The 19,529-nt window shown below is 48.9% G+C and overlaps 1 protein-coding gene across 1 annotated transcript in view; it reads left to right on the forward strand.

The window, feature by feature from the left end:
* PIGG (phosphatidylinositol glycan anchor biosynthesis class G (EMM blood group)) overlaps positions 1 to 19,529 on the forward strand; it is a 44,225-nt gene that overhangs the window by 6,872 nt on the left and 17,824 nt on the right. Inside the window, 7 exon segments of the mRNA XM_039468273.2 lie at positions 176 to 385; positions 1,831 to 2,019; positions 3,392 to 3,533; positions 10,357 to 10,569; positions 14,724 to 14,941; positions 15,326 to 15,607; positions 17,443 to 17,897. Coding sequence (XP_039324207.2) covers positions 176 to 385; positions 1,831 to 2,019; positions 3,392 to 3,533; positions 10,357 to 10,569; positions 14,724 to 14,941; positions 15,326 to 15,607; positions 17,443 to 17,897 — 1,709 coding nt within the window.

Consider the following 19,529-nt stretch of genomic DNA (forward strand, 5'->3'; position numbering starts at 1 on the left):
GGAGGATCGCTTGAGCCCAGGAGTTCGAGGCTGCAGTGATCCACGATTGCAGGCCTGCACTCCAGCCTGGGCAACAGAGAGAGATCCTGTCTCAAAAAAAAAGAAAATCTTGAGTGCCCTTCTCATGCTCCAGTTTTGGATTCGGTGGTCTAATCCTTGCATTTTCTTACTGCAGGCCTTGATGACAGGGAGCCTCCCTGGCTTTGTTGATGTCATCAGGAACCTCAATTCTCCTGCGCTGCTGGAAGACAGTGTGATAAGACAAGCAAAAGCAGCTGGGAAGAGAATCATCTTTTATGGAGATGAAACCTGGGTTAAATTATTCCCAAAGCATTTTGCAGAATATGACGGAACAACCTCATTTTTCGTGTCAGATTACACAGAGGTCAGTTTTATCATGCTGGAATATCATACTAGATAGAGCCTGGCGTCACCATTACTTAGTGAGAGAGGATACTATTTTGTATGTGGTTTTATTCATTTATTGGGAGCACTACAGGCAATTATAAAAATTATTCACTCGCATAATCAGTTAACAACCCACAGATACAAACCTGAAGCAGGTGTGAGCAGAGTTTTATGTAACCCAAAGCTTAGAACAGCTGAGTGCCACTGAGGGGCAGAGAGGATCAGGAAGGGCAACACAGCCAAGGGGCCTCCTGAGCTGAGTTGTGATGGGTGAGTGGGCACTCCCCAGGTGAGTAGAGCAGGCTGGTAGCACCTGCACATGGCACAGCTGTAGGACTGCACAGCCTGTTGGTTCTGCTACAGTAGAGCCTCATCGTGCCCTGAGGGCAGGTGGTGGACTGGGTGGGGCCTGGTCCTGAGGGGCTTTTCCAACAAAGATTAGACCTGCATGTTAGAAAGCAGACCCTGGAGCACACCAGCACATCTGCCTGGCGGGGACTGGCTGGGCTCACCTCCTAGTTGGCTGGGCCTTATGGAGCATCTGCAGTTCTGCTTACATTGATGTCCTATTCCAAAGCCGGGCTCTTTCCAGCAGTTACTTTACAGTAATGACTGAGTTTTCCCAATATATGTGGCATCATTAAGAAACACTTCTCTTCACAGCAGATTTTTTTAGTGTGAAGGAGGTGAGCTAGCTGAGGGGTCAGGGCTCACCAGACTGACATCTCTGTCTGGGGCTGATCAACCGCTAATCTCATCTCTGTGACATGTTTATTTCAGAAGTAAATGTGATCATTAAATGCTGTGTCTCTCTCTCCAAGAACTGCCTTCTCATAAGACACATGCAGATACCCTCAGCTTCACCATCCTGCTGGTTACTTTAGCTGTGGGCACTGTGATATCTTTAGTTCACTGCCCTTTACCCTTGGTTACCTCAGGACAACTTACGATCTATTTAACTTGCCCATTTGCTCACCTTTAGTTACGCCCATTAAGCAGTGACTCCACAGAGAAGTATTTTTGTCAGAACAACCCTTGCTCATTTAAATTACCTGTATAATATATTTGATCCGTAGCCTAGAAACATAAAAACAATGCTAGCAAATGTTTAATCTCATGCTAATGTTCATTTATTTGTTACAGAGATGGGGTCTTGCTATGTTGCCCAGGCTGGTCCTGAACTCTTGGCCACAAGCAGTCTTCCCACTTCAGCCTCCTCAGGGTTGAGATGACAGGCGTGAACTGCTGTGTCCAGCCTATTTATTTATTTTTAATGACCTAGATTTTGTTGTCTTTCACCTCCCCCAAATCCTGTTATCGGAATAAACCCCTAGATTTTAAGATAACTGTTGCCTTTTCTCCAGGGAATGAAGATCCAGGGAAATTAGGTGAGCTGTTTATACGTGTGTTTCCCCTTCAAAGGTGGATAATAATGTCACGAGGCATTTGGATAAAGTATTAAAAAGAGGAGATTGGGACATGTTAATCCTCCATTACCTGGGGCTGGACCACATTGGCCACATTTCAGGGCCCAACAGCCCCCTGATTGGGCGAAAGCTGAGCGAGATGGACAGCGTGCTGATGAAGATCCACACCTCGCTGCTGTCAAAGGTGAGCTTGCTGTCGTGAATTGTGTGGTGATGTAGTTTCGCTTGGATATTTCCTAGAATAAATACAACTATTGGGCTGGGCGTGGTGGCTCAAGCCTGTAATCCCAGCACTTTGGGAGGCCGAGGTGGGTGGATCACGAGGTCAAAAGATCGAGACCATCCAGGTCAACATGGTGAAACCCCGTCTCTACTAAAAATACAAAAAATCAGCTGGGCATGGTGGCGCATGCCTGTAATCCCAGCTGCTCAGGAGGCTGAGGCAGGAGAATTGCCTGAACCCAGGAGGCGGAGGTTGCGGTGAGCCAAGATCGCGCCATTGCACTCCAGCCTGGGTAACAAGAGCGAAACTCCGTCTCAAAAATAAATAAATAAATAAAACTATTATGAATTCAGCGGAGCCTGCGTGAACATCCACCATCACTCTGCCAGCCAGGGGCCCCGTGCCACGTGCAGCACCACCTCGGGGTCCATTGCACTGACTCTGTCTTCCCAGCAGCGCTGCAGAAGAGCAGGGCTCTTCCCTACCTATGTACGCATTCATTTGACTAGTATCTCCTGAATGCCTTCGGAATCACTCTTTCCATCCACGCATTTGAATGCGTCAGTGAAACACTCGATAATCCCTCGTAAAGCTCACTTTATAGCCAGGAGAGACGAGCGAGAAGCATGAGTGAATAAGTATGTGAGGAAGTGATGGGTGCTGTGGAAACGCGGAGGGCAGGAGGAGGGGCTTTCAACACCTTGTTGAGAGAAGTATTCCCTGAGGACGTGTGCAGGGTGAGTGGAAACTTGAAGGGAGGGAGGGGCAAACCATGTGGTCTCTGCAGGGGTGTTCCAAGCGGAGCAGCAGCGAGGCTCAGGCACAGCCTGCCTGGCATGTCCCAGAGCAGCAAAAGCTGTGTGGCTGGAGCCTCAGGGGCAGAGAAGCCTGGTGGGTGCCCCCCGTGTGGCTCAGAGCTCTTGCCTTGTGCTATGTGTTGTCTTCTCACAGCAGTCCTGTGAAAGAGATTCCATCTGTGTCTCCATTTGACAGATGAGGCGACTAAGGCACAGAGTATCATGTGTCCAGAGTCTCACAACTTGGCAGTGGCAAAGGCAAACCAGATACAAACCCTTTGCCATCAGAGGGCAAAATGCAACCTGCTGTGTTCCATGAGCCGCCTACAATTTTGTGAACTTCATTTGTGACATTATTTGACTGTGACCCTGTGATCTGGCTATGAGCTCATAGGAAAAAAACCTCATTGAGAAAAATTTCATTGAGAAAGAGCTATAGCTCTATAAAGTAAAGCTAAAACCTAAAATTGTCTTCCTAAGATAATGTGCTCTCTTCATTCTGAGCGCAGTTGAAATATTTTTCCTTTGCCTTACAGGAGAGAGATATGGCTTTACCCAATTTGCTGGTTCTTTGTGGTGATCATGGCATGTCTGAAACAGGAAGTCACGGGGCCTCTTCCATGGAGGAAGTGAACACACCTCTGATTTTAATCAGTTCTGCGTTTGAAAGGAAACCTGGTAAAAATTTAGGAATGGCAACATTTGGAAACTGTGGTATATTTGTTTTCTGTAGGTTTTAATTTTGAAAACCCCTTTTTCAGAAACTCCATAAGGTTGACATCCCCTGAGCAATGTGAGAATGAAAAGTGATGGGACGAAAGGCTTTGGGGATCTGAAGTTTACATTCTTTCCCCTAATCCTTAAAATACAAATAGTCTTCATCAGAGTTTTCTTGTGTGAATGTTGCTGCCTGGATATCTGGAACTGTTGAAGAAAAACTGCCAGTAGCTCAGAGACATCCAGACAGCATGTATGAACTGAAGGAAACATGAATATCTTGGCTTTTTAAAAAAAAGTTTGCATTATTGAAAACCGTATACTGGACTGCAGCATCAACAAGAGTTACGGGACCCAGCCAGAGCGGGACAGACAGGGGACCCATCTCTCAGTATTGAAACACGCCCCAGACGTACACCCACCCCACTTTGACCTGCGCCCTGATTTTGCCCCCAGCCTACCCACTCTGCCCTCGTGGCCTTGCTGTCCCGTCAGTGCCCTGCCTTCCACTTGCGCCTGGCTTCTGCTGCCACACTTCGCCAGCTCACTCCGGGTGAGCTCAGCATTTGAGCATAGCAGACACTTTCAGGCGCTGCTCTCGCTGACCCTATGGCACTCTCAGTGCTGCTTGTCCTGTAGTTTCTGGGACCTCACCTCTTTCTGATTTTCCTCCTACCTCTTTCCTTTGCTATCTTAACCTCTTTGCTGACCTAGTTTCCTTTCCCGGGTCTTTTACTGGACTGCCTTCTTGTTTCATTCTGCATTTGCCCTGGAGATATGGTCTCATCTACTTCTGTGGTTGTAAATGCCATGGATAGGCTCCACACTGGTCAGATTTTTGTCTCTAGCTGACCCCATTCATCATAAAGCATAGTTTATCATTGCAGACTTATTGGTGGGATTTTGTCTGTTTACGGGATTCGTGTAATGTCTGCCTCCACGTTACACTTTAAGCCAGATGGATGTCTACTTTGTTCACTATTTGCCTAGAACCTGAAACATTGCCCAGCACATGACAAGTGCCAACACATATTTGCTGAATGAATGACCCTTTCACTTAAGTGAGAATTAGTTGGGGAAGCATCTCCGCTTGACCTCTTCTGTCTTTTTATGAAGCCTCTTCATCTAGAACGTCTGACCTGAGCAGAGATGGGAAGGGTGGGGCCAACTGCGTGTGTGCAGGTTGCCTGCAGGTGCTGCTAACATCACCAGCTTCAGTCCTGAGAGTTGGTTCTGTTTTGTTTTCTGTATTCTCATCACGCTCATTTTATGAGCCAGGACTGTGCTCTGGTGTCTTCACAGCATTGGGCAACCATCATCATAGTCAATTTTACAACATTTTCCTCACCTCAGAAAGAAGTCCCATACTCTTCTGCAGTCACCACCCCAGTCTCCTCCCTCCCCCAGCCCTGGGTAATCATCATCTTTGTCTGTAGATTTGCCTCTTCTGCATGTTTTGCGTAAACGGAACCATATGGTCACGTGTGCCTGGCTTCTTTCATGTAGAATACTGTTTTTCCAGGTTCATAGTTACAGCACTTATCAAGACTGCATTTTTGTTTGTTTGTTTGTTTTGTTTTTTTTTTTTTTTGAGACAGAGTTTCCTTGTTCTGTCACCCAGGCTAGAGTACAGTGTTGCAATCTCGGCTCACTCCCTGCAGCTTCCGCCTCCCAGGTTCAAGTGATTCTCCTGCCTCAGCCTCCTGAGTAGCTGGAACTACAAGCACGTGCTACCACACCTGGCTAATTTTTTGAATTTTTAGTAGAGATGAGGTTTCACCGTGTTGGCCAGGGTGGTCTTGATCTCCTGACCTATTGATCCACCTGCCTCGGCCTCCCAAAGTGCTGGGATTACAGGCGTGAGCCACCGCGCCCGGCCAAGACTTCATTTCTTTTGTTACCACATAGAGTTCCATTGTGTGGATTTAACATACTGATTTACCATTCATCAGTTGATGGACATCTGGGTTGTTTCCACTTTTTGCCTATGATGAATGATGATGCTGTGATCATTTGTGTACAACTTTTTGCATGGATGTATATTTTCATCTGGGGTCGTTTTCTTATTCCCATATAGCTGTGCCCCCATTCGCTACCTCTATGCTGTTATTGTCAAATACATTGCTTTTCTATATGTTATAAACTGATGACGTGATTATATTGATATGGATTTATATAATTTTAAATCAGGAAAGAAAAAAATGCTTTTATACTGTGTTTCATAATTATAAAATTACCTTTACTGATGCTCTTTGCTTTTTTGTGTTCTGAAATTTAATCTGGAGTCACTTGCTTTCAGCCTGAAGAATTTTTTTTAGTATTTCTTGTAAGGCAGATTTGCTAGCAAAGAATTTTTTGTTTTGAAAAACTCTGGGATGTCTATTTTGTCTTCTTTTTGGAAAGACGGTTTCGCCGACTGTAAGACTGGGCTGACGCTTTACCTTCGGCACTTTGGATATGCTGTCGTACTGCCTTCTGGGCAACCTTTAATCTAATTGGGTTTCCCATTTCTTTGTCTTTTAGCATTTTTACTATAATGGATTTGTATTTTGTATTTTTTCAACTTGGAGTTCATTGGACTTCTTGCATGTGTAGGTTAATGTGTTTCATCAAATTTGGAAAATTTTCTCTCTGTTCTTTGGATTGCATAATCTCTGTTAGTCTGTCTTTAAATGGCTGGTTCTTTCTTCTGCATATTCAAGTCTATTATTGTTAAACCCCTTTAGTGAATTTTCTGTTTCAGTTATTTTTTTAACTCTAGAGCTTCATTTGATGCTTAAAAAAATTTTTTTTTCTATCTCTTTATTGATATTCTCTATTTGAAGAGAAATTCTCTATTTGATGAGGGAAACATGAGCAGGGGAAGACTAGAGGGAGATGACATAACCCTCCATCTGGAGTTGGGGGAGAGGGAGCTCTGTGTTCTAGGCTGCACCTGCCAAAGGGAAGCTTCTGCACCACGGGGAGGGAGGGTGGGAGCAGGCCATGGCTCAAGGTCTCCAGATTCCTATGCTTCTTACCAAGGCCTAGTGGATTTTCTTGAATAAAGATTTCTTCATTTGTTCTGTACCTCTGGACAATTTCCAAAGACTGTGAATGGTGGTAGGGGTGGTTTTAAAATTTTTTACCATTTATGCTTGTTTCATTGATGAGCAAGTTCACGGAGCTACTCTTAACATGATTCCCAATAGTTCCGAAGGATTTTTATCCTAAAAATGCACGCAACTTTGGGAGGCCGATGTGGGCGGATCATGAGGTCAGGAGATTGAGACCATCCTGGCTAACATGGTGAGACTGTGTCTCTACTAAAAATAGAAAAACTTAGTCAGGTGTGGTGGTGGGCACCTGTAGTCCGAGCTACTCAGGAAGCTGAGGCAGGAGAATCACTTGAACCTGGGAGGCGGAGATTGCAGTGAGCTGAGATGGCACCACTGTACTCCAGCCTGGGCAACAGAGCAAGAGTCTTTCTTTAAAAAAGGGGGGCCGGGCGCGGTGGCCCACACCTGTAATCCCAGCACTTTGGGAGGCCGAGGCGGGTGGATCACAAGGTCAGGAGATCAAGACCATCCTGGTCAACATGGTGAAACCCCGTCTCTACTAAAAATACAAAAAATCAGCTGGGCATGGTGGCGCGTGCCTGTAATCCCAGCTACTCAGGAGGCTGAGGCAGGAGAATTGCCTGAACCCAGGAGGCGGAGGTTGCGGTGAGCCAAGACTGCGCCATTGCACTCCAGCCTGGGTAACGAGCGAAACTCCGTCTAAAAAAAAAAAAAAAAAAGCATGCAGATTTTTGATTTTTGTTAGGTTTCTTATGTTAATAAAAATAAATGTTAAAGTAGTGTTTGTTATTTTTAAAATAAGCAGTTTTGGATTGTGTAGTGAGTGACTTCAGAGACCCTCAGCCTATCACTGCCCACTCCCAGATTGCTCACCTCCCCATGTGAGCAGCACAGGTCTGGCCACGCCAGAGTCAAGGGGGGTGGGAAGGAGAGCATGCCTGTTCCTGGATGTCCACCAAGGGCAGAGCAGGTCTGTTGTAATTTTCGCCTTTTGCTGCTGGAATGTTTGACCATGTTTGTTGTTCTGTCCCCAAGCCAGCAGTGGTGCCTGGCACCTAGTGGATGTTTTATCATTTGTGGATCAAATGTTTAAGATTCTGCAGGCGAGCCAGTGGAGGTGGAGACGGGTGAAAGGATGCTGCTGGCCGGTGGGCATGGTTTTCTGAAGTCCTGGAGCTTCTTTCCTAGCCCCTCGTTGTCTGTGGGGCACAATCCACTCTATCATGTGGCCTGCCCTGTGTTTGTATTTCTGAATTATAGTTATTAAAATAGTACGTGCAGGCAAGAACTGGTCACAGACAAATCAAAGAAGCAAATCAGGAGGCCAAAAATAGACTTTAGTGTATCTGGGGATTTGGTGATAAAGGTGGCATCTCAGATGAGTGCAGAAAAGACATGGTGTTTGATTAATGATGGCAGTACCCCTGGCTGACCTTGTGGAGAAAGGTAATGCCAACTCTCTGCCTTACTCTTTACAACAATGTCAATCCAGATCAAAACATGTTAATGTCTTTAAGTTACTCAGGTGTGGAAAATTTTAGACACAGAACAGTAGTCACAGTCGTGTAATAAACCCCCAAGTCCAGCTTCACCAGTTATTGGCCAGTTATAGCCTATCTTCTTTCATCTGTGCCCACGCTCATTTCCCTTTTCCTTCATTTTTTGGAAGCAGGTCTCTAAAAGATAGGTGCTGTTTAGCCCCATAATCTTGATACCCTTATCACATTTTAAAATAGTGTTGATTCCTTAATATCATCAAATAATGTTCATATCTCCAATATCTGTCTCTCTCTCTTTGCTGTTTAGTTTGTTTGAATCAGGTACAAATAAGATCTATACTTTCTGACTTGTTTATGTGTCTCTTAAGTCTCTGTTAATTCATAGTGCCCCCCCAAAACTCTTATTTTACTGCAGTTTGCTTGTTGGACATTTCCTTTTTTTTTTTTTTTTTTTGAGACGGAGTTTCGCTCTTGTTACCCAGGCTGGAGTGCAATGGCGCGATCTCGGCTCACCGCAACCTCCGCCTCCTGGGTTCGGGCAATTCTCCTGCCTCAGCCTCCTGAGTAGCTGGGATTACAGGCACACGCCACCATGCCCAGCTAATTTTTTGTATTTTTAGTAGAGACGGGGTTTCACCATGTTGACCAGGATGGTCTCGATCTCTCGACCTCGTGATCCACCCGCCTCGGCCTCCCAAAGTGCTGGGATTACAGGCTTGAGCCACCGCGCCTGGCCCGGACATTTCCTTCTTGAGACCTATAATCAGCTGTTTCTCCAAGATGCCCTGCTGCTTTTTAGTGGAAAGTGGTATTTCAAGACCACTGTCTCAGAGCTAGAGGAGCTCACTGATACTGGGTTGGTCATTGTTTCTAAACACAAAGAAGAAATTTTTTTTAAGATAAAGTGATCTTGTGTTTATATCAATACTTCTAGTCCACCTTCAAAACTGTAAAATTAAATTCTTAGGTCTTACATCTGTACTTTCTTCTTCCTAACTTTAATCTTGGTTGTCAACAACTCCAGATATGACAGAATCTCACATAATGACTCACTTGCTTTATCCCACAATAGACACACAACAGTCTCAGAATAATAAGCCAGCACTGCCACTACCAGCATGAGGGTCATAAGCAATTTAAGGTGGGTTTGTTTTTGGTTTTGTGTTTTATTTTTTTGTGTCAGCTCAAAGCACTTAATGTAAGAAAATACTACAAGAAAGAAGTACTGGAAGAAATGGCCACATTGCAGTGGAAGGTTCTTTCTAAGCATGATCAAGAAGCCATCATTAGAGAGTTGCCCAAGACATGATTAATAAATTTGACCAAATTAAAAAGAAAAATCCCCTACGACAAAAATGACCACAATCAAAGTACAACCTCCGCAGACTCACACCTGAGTGTCTAAAGACGCCTTGTGCACCACCTGTCCTGAGCAGCTGTGCTGGGCCCTCCCGGTGCCCTGCAAGAGTGTGTTGACCTTCCGTGGTGTGGAGCTGTTTGCTGTCTTTACAGATGAAAACACTCCGGCCAAGTTGACTTTCTCCTCCGAAATCATAGTGGAGGGTAGCAGAGCAGTGGCCTGGGCCCATTGTGCTGACTTCACAGCCATTCTCTTTGCAAGGAGGTAGTAGGATGGCCACTCACTGTTGGTGCTTGAAGAGTTTTAGCCTAGCTAGGCAGATGTCTAGCTTGTCCAAGCTGATGAGAGCACCTGGCCCAGCTGAACCTGCCTCATTCTGCCCTCCCCTATAGAAGCTCCCACAGCTCAGCAGCTGTGAAAGGTTCATTTTCTCCATAAGCATGTGTGCTCATAGAGGGCAGAGCATGGATGCTCCAGATCCAGAGGGGCAGGGCTGTCCGTGATCCCTCCCTCACTTCATTCTTGGGTTGGCTGTTGACCTTGTCAAAGTGACTGTCCCTCTGTGTCTGCTGGATCACCTGCTTCCTCTGTGTTCAGCCCGTGCTCCATAGCCCTCACTGTGTGGAACTCCACGTGTCTCTCTCCCAGCATACTGCAGGCTACTGAAGGAAAGACACTGTCCCTGGCGTAGAACGGGTTCAGTATCCATGCAGCAAGCAGCGAGGTGATTCCTGTACAATTCTGTGTTGAATGATGTGAAGAGACGGATCATTGGGCTTATGCTTCTGTGGAAGGTCTAATTCAAGAATGACTACCATCTTACACTTTCTAGAAGTCTGTTACTTAAAATATTTTCTTTTTCCTAGGTGATATCCGACATCCAACGCGTGTCCAGCAGACGGACGTGGCTGCGACACTAGCGATAGCACTTGGCTTGCCGATTCCAAAAGACAGTGTGGGGAGCCTTCTGTTCCCAGTCGTGGAAGGAAAACCCATGAGAGAGCAGCTGAGATTTTTACATTTGAATACGGTGCAGCTTAGCAAACTGTTGCAAGAGAATGTCCCGTCATATGAAAAAGGTCAGTCAGCAGCTCGTTTCTAAACTGTCAGAGTTGTGTGCTTCCAGGGAGCGAGTGTTTCTCCGATGTGTTTCTGTGGTATGCAGTTTGTTGCAGGAATATTTTGCCATCACCGCTCTTCAATTATACAGATTGTGTTCCTGTGTTTTCTTAGAACTTTTAACCATCACCATTGGCAACACCCTCAGACGCAGTTATCTAATTAAAGTTCTTTCATAAATTTATTCATTCAACAACTATTTACCAAGATCTTGTTATGAATGAGGGGCTGTTTCAGGCACTGGAGACAGAGCATTGAGCAGTATGAGGCTCCGCCCTCGTGGAACCTTCTAGCGGAAGGAGAGAAAAGGAATAGTGACAGATGTCCGGTGGTGATGAGTAACTTAGGAAAAGAGTCAACAGGCCTGGGGTGGGAAGTGAAGCAGGTGGGAGCCGCTGGCCATGTGGGAGGGCACATTACAGGCTGTGGGAGCAGCAGACAGGGTCCTCCATGGGCCCACATTCAGGGAATGGTCAGAGCGGGGGCCAACGTGGGGTGGGAGGGCAGAGGACATGGCATTGATATGCGAGGGCCCTTAGGCCCTGGAGGGGCTTTCACCTTCATTCTGAGTGAAACGGAGAGCTGCTGCAGGGTTGGTGAGAGCCAGAAGTCTTCCACTTGCATTTTCAAAGCCTGTCTCGGGTATCCTCATGGAGGATTCTGCTTTGTGCTGTCAGAGGAGACTAGTCAGGAGGCAGCGGCTGTACTTCTGTGAGAGGTGAGGGTGGCCAGGGCCCAGGCAGTGGTGGTGGAGAGGTGGTTGCATTCTGGATATATTTTGAAGATCATGAAGACAGGACTTGCTCGTGTGCTGAGATACTAGGTATGAGCAGAGCAGAGGCGTTAAGTAGGACTCCAGAGATTTCAGCTGAAAGCGAAAGAACAGAGTAGTCATTTCCTCAGGAGGGCATGACTTAGAAGGACCAGGTCTGCAAGGCATATGCTCGTGGGTGGGAGCGTTGGTGTCCAGGAAGCATGTGAAGAAGTCATTTCAGGAAGCAGGGTGTGGACAGCTGCCTCAAAGGCTGGTATTATTGATTAAAATCAGGAATGGAGAACCGAGCTTTGGATCTGGCCACGTGGGGTGATGAGTGGCTTTGTCAGATGGAGACTCGGAGAGGGCCTGGCTGGGGCTGGGGGGGGCAAGAACCGTAGGCAGCAGACACAGCAGCTCTAATGGGAGTTGGAGGTGGAGTCTGAGGTGGGTGTGGGGCCAAGAGAGGTGCCGGGGACAGGTGCAAGCTGGTAGGAAGGGTCCAGGAGAGGAACGTTTGTCTCCCTGGGACGTCTTCAGATAGTCGACTCTGACACAGCCACGTTCATCAGAGAATAACGTTTGGCACAGGGACTCCTTTGAGAGCCTGGAGGAAGTCTACTCCTATTCTGAGGCAGCTGTTAATGAGGTGTTGGCAGATTTCCCTACTGGAAGTAGCGGGATGCTATTACTACCAAATAGAGTGAACGCCCCCAAGTTTTCGCTGAGATGTAAACCAGCCTCCTAGAGGCGATTGTGGAAGACAAACCCTGCCAGCCAAGGACTGGTTGGGAACCAGCCATGGTGAGTGGTGAGAGGCCCAAACGAGCACCTGCTCTCACCCCGTGAGGTGGCCAGGTGGGGGACTTTGGGAACCATGAGGCCTGGCCATACAGACATTAGTCAAGACCAGGGACAACTGTGGCTTGTACTTTTGTTTTTTTCTAAAATAGTATGAGTTTGGTAGCTTTCACATATTGCTTGTATTGTCATCATGTCCTTTTTTCTATGCTAAGAGCAGTAAAAACACCAACAGCAGTGGAAGGGTTATTTGCCCGTTTCAGAAGTAGCGGCTGGGGGAGTTGGGAACTGCAGAGGATGTGGCAGGAACCAGCTTGTTAAATGAAGCAGGCGCCTCCCTTGACTGAAAGCATGGCCCGCATCTGTTACCCCCTTGGCGGCTCATTGTCTACACCACTGGGGGTCACATTTCCTAAAACAAAATGGGGTACATGTTCTGACACTGAAATACGTTTTAGAACCCATAGCCAGGCCCTATAGCCCTTTGGGGATGTCCATTCCGTTGGAGGTGCCATAGCCAGGCCCTGCAGCCCTTAGGTGATGTCCAGTCCGTGGGAGGCGCCACAGCCACAGCCCTTCGGGGGCATCCAGTCCGTGGGAGGTGCCACAACCGCAGCCCTTCGGGGGCGTCCAATCCGTGGGAGGTGCCACAGCCAGGCCCTGCAGCCCTTCGGGGGCATCTCATCCATCGGAGGTGTCGTGCCCACCCGGCTCTCTGTGTAGTGGGACCGGCTTTTTCTTGCCTCTGGACTTTTGCACATGCTGTTCCCATCAACTCGATGCTCTTCCTACAGTAGTTTGCCTGGTGAATTCCTGGGCACCCTTTACATTTCAGCATAAGCAAGACCTTCCTGATGTTTACGGGCCCACTCCCAATCTAGAATCAGTTTCTCCCCATTACCAAAAATCCCTCACTGGTACCTCTACTTTTGCTTCATAGGAAACTTCTAATTACAAATGTAATGCAGTCACGGTAATTACACGTGTGTGTGCACGCGTGCCTGTGAGTCCTACTGGCTCCAAGCCCCATCAGGCAGGGATTGCGCCTGCTTGCTCGCCATGGTGTGTCTTTCCCTTGGTACAGTGCCTGGCACGTAGTCCATGCTCAGTGGATATTTACTTCTCTGCATGCACAGATGCACCCCCCACAGCTCGGCAACTTCCTGATAGAGAGGCAGTGGGGTGTAGACACAGGTACCCTTGTCTCTGTAACTCTGGGGTGGTGGGGTGTGGACCCAGGCGTCCCCCACTCCGGGGTGGTGGGTGTAGCAGTGAAGGGTGCCAGCCCTGGAACCACACTGCCTGGGTTTCGTTTGCAGCTTTTACTCACTGGCGCTGTGACTCAGCCTCTATGTCTCAGTTGTTTCCTCTGGAGAACAGTTACGATGCTCATCCCTGCCTCATAGGGTCGCTAGAGAGGTGAAACAAGTGAGCCCTGTAGAGTGTGCTGGCCACTGGCACCTGGTGCAGGTTCACCTGATGCCAGCAGCAATGGGGTGGGTCTGCAGGCAAATGAGTTCACGGTCAGGGACCTGGTGCTGGCAGCAGTGGGGTGGGTCTGCAGGCGTATGGGTTCACGCTCAGGGCCCTAGTGTCACAGCAACCTGGACCTCAGTGCCTCAAGCTCCTATGGAGCTGTTTGCTGTGATGACCGCAGGCCTGGGGCATGCAGAGCCACGGGTGGGGTGAGCCTGCCAAGAGGCACAGCTGAGACCCTCCTCGGCATGGCTCTTTTGGAGCAGGGAGTGTATATCAAACCCTGGGGGTCTCGAGAAGCAAGTTCTCGCTTTGCAGACCAGTCTAATCACAAGAGGGTGTGGTCCAGGCAGAGCCTCACGCATCAGCCACTCTGGAAAGGAAGGACATCAGCTGTGCCCATGAGCAGCATGGCACTGTGGTCTAAAAGCGAGTGCCATAGCAGGGGGGCAGGGCTTCCATCCAGAGGCAGGGTGTCCGTGCTCCCAGCAAAGCTCGCCTTTGTGAGCAGAGAGGGCTGGAAACTGCTCTCCCTTTCCAAAGAGGACACGAGGAAGGGCCTAGGCTGTGGAATGGGGGATGTTAGAGCTCGGGAGGGGCAGTCTGCATTGGGGAAGTGCGTGTGGCGGAAAAGGGTCAGGCCACTGCCTGCCCAGGCCCTAAACAGTGCTGTAAGGGTGAGAAAGATTCTACAAAACTTGACTGTTCACATAATGCATTTCAGAATTGTTTTTGTATTGCATGTTGACAAGAGGGAGAGAGTGGAAAGAGAGAACAGGGAGGAAGAAGTAAGAGCAACGAGACCAGGCAGCACAGGGGGTGGTCACTGTCGTCTGTGAGGGGTGCGCCAAGGACTGAGGCCTGTATCGCCGGAGGGTGGATGGATGCACGTTGGCAGCTTCCCCGGCTTTACGGGGGCCATTGTGCACCCCTCACCCGAAGGAATGGTTTATCTTCATTAAGTGTCAGGTCTAAAAGGTTATGGCTTTGCCATGTGCCATGAATAAATGAATACTTTGAGATTATGTGTGTATATATATGTCCATGGTGTGTGTACATGTAACCTTTCTGTCTTGTTAACAGATCCTGGATTTGAGCAGTTTAAAATGTCAGAAAGATTGCATGGGAACTGGATCAGACTGTACTTGGAGGAGAAGCATTCAGAAGTCCTGCTGAACCTGGGCTCCAAGGTTCTCAGGCAGTACCTGGATGCCCTGAAGACGCTGAGCTTGTCCCTGAGCACACAAGTGGCTCAGTACGACATGTACTCAATGATGGTGGGGACGGTCGTGGTCTTGGAGGTACAGATGCTCACACAGTCATGGCTCAGGTGTTGCATTGATTTGATAACTCAGCCAAATAGTTACACTTTTAAAGATATAGATTGGTGTTACTAAAGATGGGAAAACGTTGATTTTCTTGTTTAACTCTTTCATGGTATGTCCTTATTTGTGATAAGACAGAGTGTTGTCAGGTGTCAGTTGGCCTCACTCAGTATTGCTACAGGTGGTAAAAAAATTCTCGCCATGCATTTTGGGGCAGTTAATTAGTAGTAATCTTTCTGAGCTTTGTTTTCTGTTTTTACTGTTGGACAGCTGACACGAGAGCAGTAGCTGGGCTTATTTTTAAGTGGGTTTCTCCAAGCCCAGCAGTCTGTGGACGCTGCCGCTGCTTCTCTGTTCTAGGTTCTCACCCTGCTCCTGCTCAGCGTCCCACAGGCACTGCGTAGAAAGGCTGAGCTGGAAGTCTCACTGTCATCTCCTGGATTTTCTCTGCTCTTTTATTTGGTGATCCTGGTTCTTTCGGCCGTTCACGTCATTGTGTGCACCTCAGCTGAGAGCTCATGCTACTTCTGTGGCCTCTCGTGGCTGGCGGCAGGTGGGGTGATGGTGCTGGCCTCGGCGCTGCTCTGTGTGATTGTGTCCGTTCTGACCAACGTGCTCGTGGGTGGAAGACCCCAAAGGAAGGTATGTACAGTTGGTTCCTGGGAATGTGACATGGTCCTTCTGCTCAGGCTGTTCTTGTTACTTCAGGCTGCGTTTCATTTACCAGACATTGGTTGAACACCTGGTGTGTGCCAAGTGCTGGCAGTGCCCTCGAAAGGGGATGGCAGGGAGGACTTGGGGCAGCTTATCCCAGGCCTCTGGGTGTCATTCAGATCTGTGCCGTTGGGGCAGACACCTTCATTCTTGGCTGGAAGGAGAGGTTCCTGCAACTGTTGCAAAGGTGATTGGGAAGAGCTGCCGGTCACAGAGGAATGAGCCCCCCAATGAGGGGATGTGTGAATCAGACAGCCTCCCAGCAGAAGTGTGGGAGCTGCAGCCCAGGGAAGAAGAGACAGTCGGCCTGAACACCCAGGAGGGTCCAGAAGGAGACTTGGTCGTCCCACTCTTCCTGCTGTCTCTAGAATCCATCCTGCCTCATCAAGTCCAGATTTCTTTCCAAGGCTGACGTTTTCTATTGGCCTGGGACAAGGCTAAGACTATTCTTCATCTTTGGCCTGGGACACCTTCATTCATTAGCTGGGGAGTAATGGCGAGGCAGTGAGGAAGAGGTGGATGGTCGCACACAGATCCACAGAGCCCAGGATCCGGGGACCCACGGCAGTGGCAGCAGGCCTGTGAGCCCGACAGCAACCCTGCACAGCCCCCATCCCCGCTTACCATGAGCTGTCAGAGGCCTGTGCTGAGTGACCAACTCCAACCCTGGGCAGCCCCCATCCCCGCTTGCCTTGAGCTGTCAGAGGCCCGTGCTGAGTGACCAACTTCAACCCTGGGCAGCACCCATCCCCACTTGCCTTGAGCTGTCAGAGGCCCGTGCTGAGTGACCAACTTCAACTCTGGGCAGCACCCATCTCCTCTTGCCTTGAGCTGTCAGAGGCTCCGTGCTGAGTGTCTGGCTGAGACACTCACATCAGGCCACAGGCTTCCTCGGAGCCAGGATGATCTGTGCCCATGTTTGCACCTCAGGCCTATCTGGGCTCAAGCTCTCTCTCCTGCTATTGAATTAGTACCTAGCTGCATGCAACAGATAGTTATCAAAAGAATAAATGTCAATAATTGAGTCCTCTTCTTTAATTTTGACTGCTTTAAGTTAGTATATTTAAGGGATAGTACTGCCAACTTAGTCATTTCAACAGAACTAACCATTTTAGTGGAAACTTTCTGGATTTCTGGAATATTCATGGAGAAATTTGAGGTCTGGTTTGGTGGGATATATTCTTGCGGTTCTTTGGTTTCAAGGAGCAGGAACTGGCGACACCCATCTGAAGACCTAGGCTCTTCAAGAACATAGAAGCGGGAGTGTGGAGGGCCAGGGCCAGGAGCATCTGGCAAGCTCTTTGGGCTCCCATCACTGCCCAGAGGGTTCAGACCATTTTTAGTCTTTGTCACTTGGCTTGGGATTTGCAGTCCAATGTGAGAACAGCTGGCTGACTATGCTGTCTCCGTGTCCACTTGTCTGGGGTGAGGGCATCTCAGCTTCTGCAGGCTGTATCCTGGGCGGAGGGGCTGTCCCCAGGCTCTGTCCCAAGGGGAGGGTCCCGTCCCCTTGTCTGGGGTGAGGGCATCTCTGCTCCCGCAGGCTGTGTCCTGGGCGGAGGGGCTGTCCCCGGGCTGTGTCCCAAGAGGAGGGTCCCTGCCATTGGAGTAGAAGGGGCTGTTCCAGGGTAGAGGCCTGGGTATTGGGTGTGAGGAACAGCAGGTGTGTCCAGGGCATCCTCTGCTGTGAGCAAAGACTTTACATGCAGCAAGATGTGTGTAATTGTCAGACTCTCTTACAAAATAACCTTTCTCTTTTACAGAACCCCATTCATCCCAGCTCAAGATGGTCAGAGCTAGACCTTCTTATTCTGTTAGGGACAGTGGGCCACGTCTTGAGCCTGGGTGCCAGCAGCTTCGTGGAGGAGGAGCACCAGACCTGGTACTTCCTTGTAAATACCCTGTGTCTAGCCCTGAGCCAAGAAACCTACAGAAGCTACTTTCTGGGAGATGACAGCGAGCCTCAGTGTGGCCTCCATGTGGAACAAGGGCTCAACGGCATGGCAGCAGCGTGGCAGGGTGGGCCTGGCTGTGACGTGCTGGAGCGAGGCAAAGGCCATGGCAGCCCCTCTCCCTCCGAAGTGCTCCAAGGCAGCGAGAAGTGGATGGTGCTGGCCAGTCCATGGCTCATACTGGCCTGCTGCCGGCTGCTGCGCTCCCTAAACCAGACAGGTGTGCAGTGGGCCCACCGGCCCGACCTTGGCCACTGGCTCACCAGGTGAGAGCAAGGGCCCATGGCCACGGGCCAGACTTTCTACAGCTAACTGGTCACCTGCCAAGCTCTTCTTTTTCTAAATTGAGGCCATTTTTCATATTAAGAATGGGATAGTATTTGAGCTCTGAAGAAATGGGAAAATACACTAAAACCCATGAATCGGTGTTGAAAGGAGAATTTATTTGGGGGCTAGCCTAATAGGTTTGATTTATTAGTGCTGAACCACTGTAACTGTTCATGATTGAAACTTGTAAATGTTTCAATGATCATTATGTAGTAAAGCTGTCATTGGGGGTCAGGCTTGCTCTGGACGCCCTGTCTGTGCCCGGGCTCTGTGCCCCCACCCATCACTTAGCGTCTCCCTGTGTCAGGATGTTCCTGCGTTGCTACAAAGAAATACCTGAGGCTGAGTCATTTATGAGGAAAAGAGGTTCACTTTGGCTCTCAGCTCTACAGGAGGCACGGTGTCGGCATCTGCTCCTGGAGAGGCCTCAGGAAACTGAGTCACGGCGGAGGGCAGAGCGGGAGCCAGCACATCGTAGTCAGGGCAGGAGCAAGGGAGGGTTGGGGGAGGCGTCAGGCTCTGTTACACACCAGCTCTGTTGTAAACTACCAGAGCGAGAAGGTACTGATTACCGTGAAGGTGGTACCAAGCCATTTATGAGGGATCTGCCCCCATGACTGGCTTACCTCCAACACTGGAGGTCCAATTTCTCTTTGTCTTTTGAAACGGAGTTCACTGTGTCGCCCAGGATGGAGTGCAGCGGCACGATCTCTGCTCACTGCAGCCAACCTCTGCCCTCCCAGTTTCAAGCAGTTCTTCTGTCTCAGCCTCCCAAGTAGCTGGGACTGCAGGCGCCCACCATCATGCCTGGCTAATTTTTGTGTTTTTAGTGGAGATGGGGTGTCACCATGTTGGCTGGGCTAGTCTCAAGCTCCTGACCTTAACTGATCCACCCACCTTGGCCTCTCGGTGCTGGGATTATAGGTGTGAGCCACTGCAGGTGTGGCCTGGAGGTCCAAATTCACTGTGAGATTTGCAGCGGACAAACGTCTAAACCGTGTCACTTCCCCAGACCCATATCCCACTGCTGATGCTCCCCAGGAGCAGGAAGGAGGGTCGGCCAGGCGAGGTGGGCACAGCCTCTGTGGGCTGGTTTTGCCCTTGGCTCCCCTACGTTCTCTCCATCGTCCCTTTTCTCTCTCCTCATCCTGAAGGGACAGAGCTGTGTGGGGGAGTCTTCAGCCACCTCCTGAGCCTTTCGCTGATAACTGGAAAACCGCCAGGAGAGTACAGCAAATCACGTAGCAAATCATTTCAAGCAAGGCTTGAAATAAGTAGAAGAAACTAGGACAGAAAAATAATTAAGATTTGCCTAGGCTTTAAATTTTAATTATCTGGCAGTGAAGACTTAGGAAAACCAAAGTAAAAGAAGAACAGCAAAATGAAACAGTATCTGCGGTGAGAGTAACAGACAAGGGTCGCGGTCTCATCACTGCAGAGACTCCTGTAAGAAATGCCTGCAGAAGGAAAAGAGAAGTGCCCAGTCCTAGTAATGAGGGGACTTCAGTTGAGTGACAGGGTGGGACTTCATACCTGTTGAGGCAGAGAAGCAGAACTGAATGATGAGACTC

Source organism: Saimiri boliviensis, chromosome 3, assembly GCF_048565385.1.
Source record: "Saimiri boliviensis isolate mSaiBol1 chromosome 3, mSaiBol1.pri, whole genome shotgun sequence".
NCBI lineage: Eukaryota > Metazoa > Chordata > Mammalia > Primates > Cebidae > Saimiri > Saimiri boliviensis.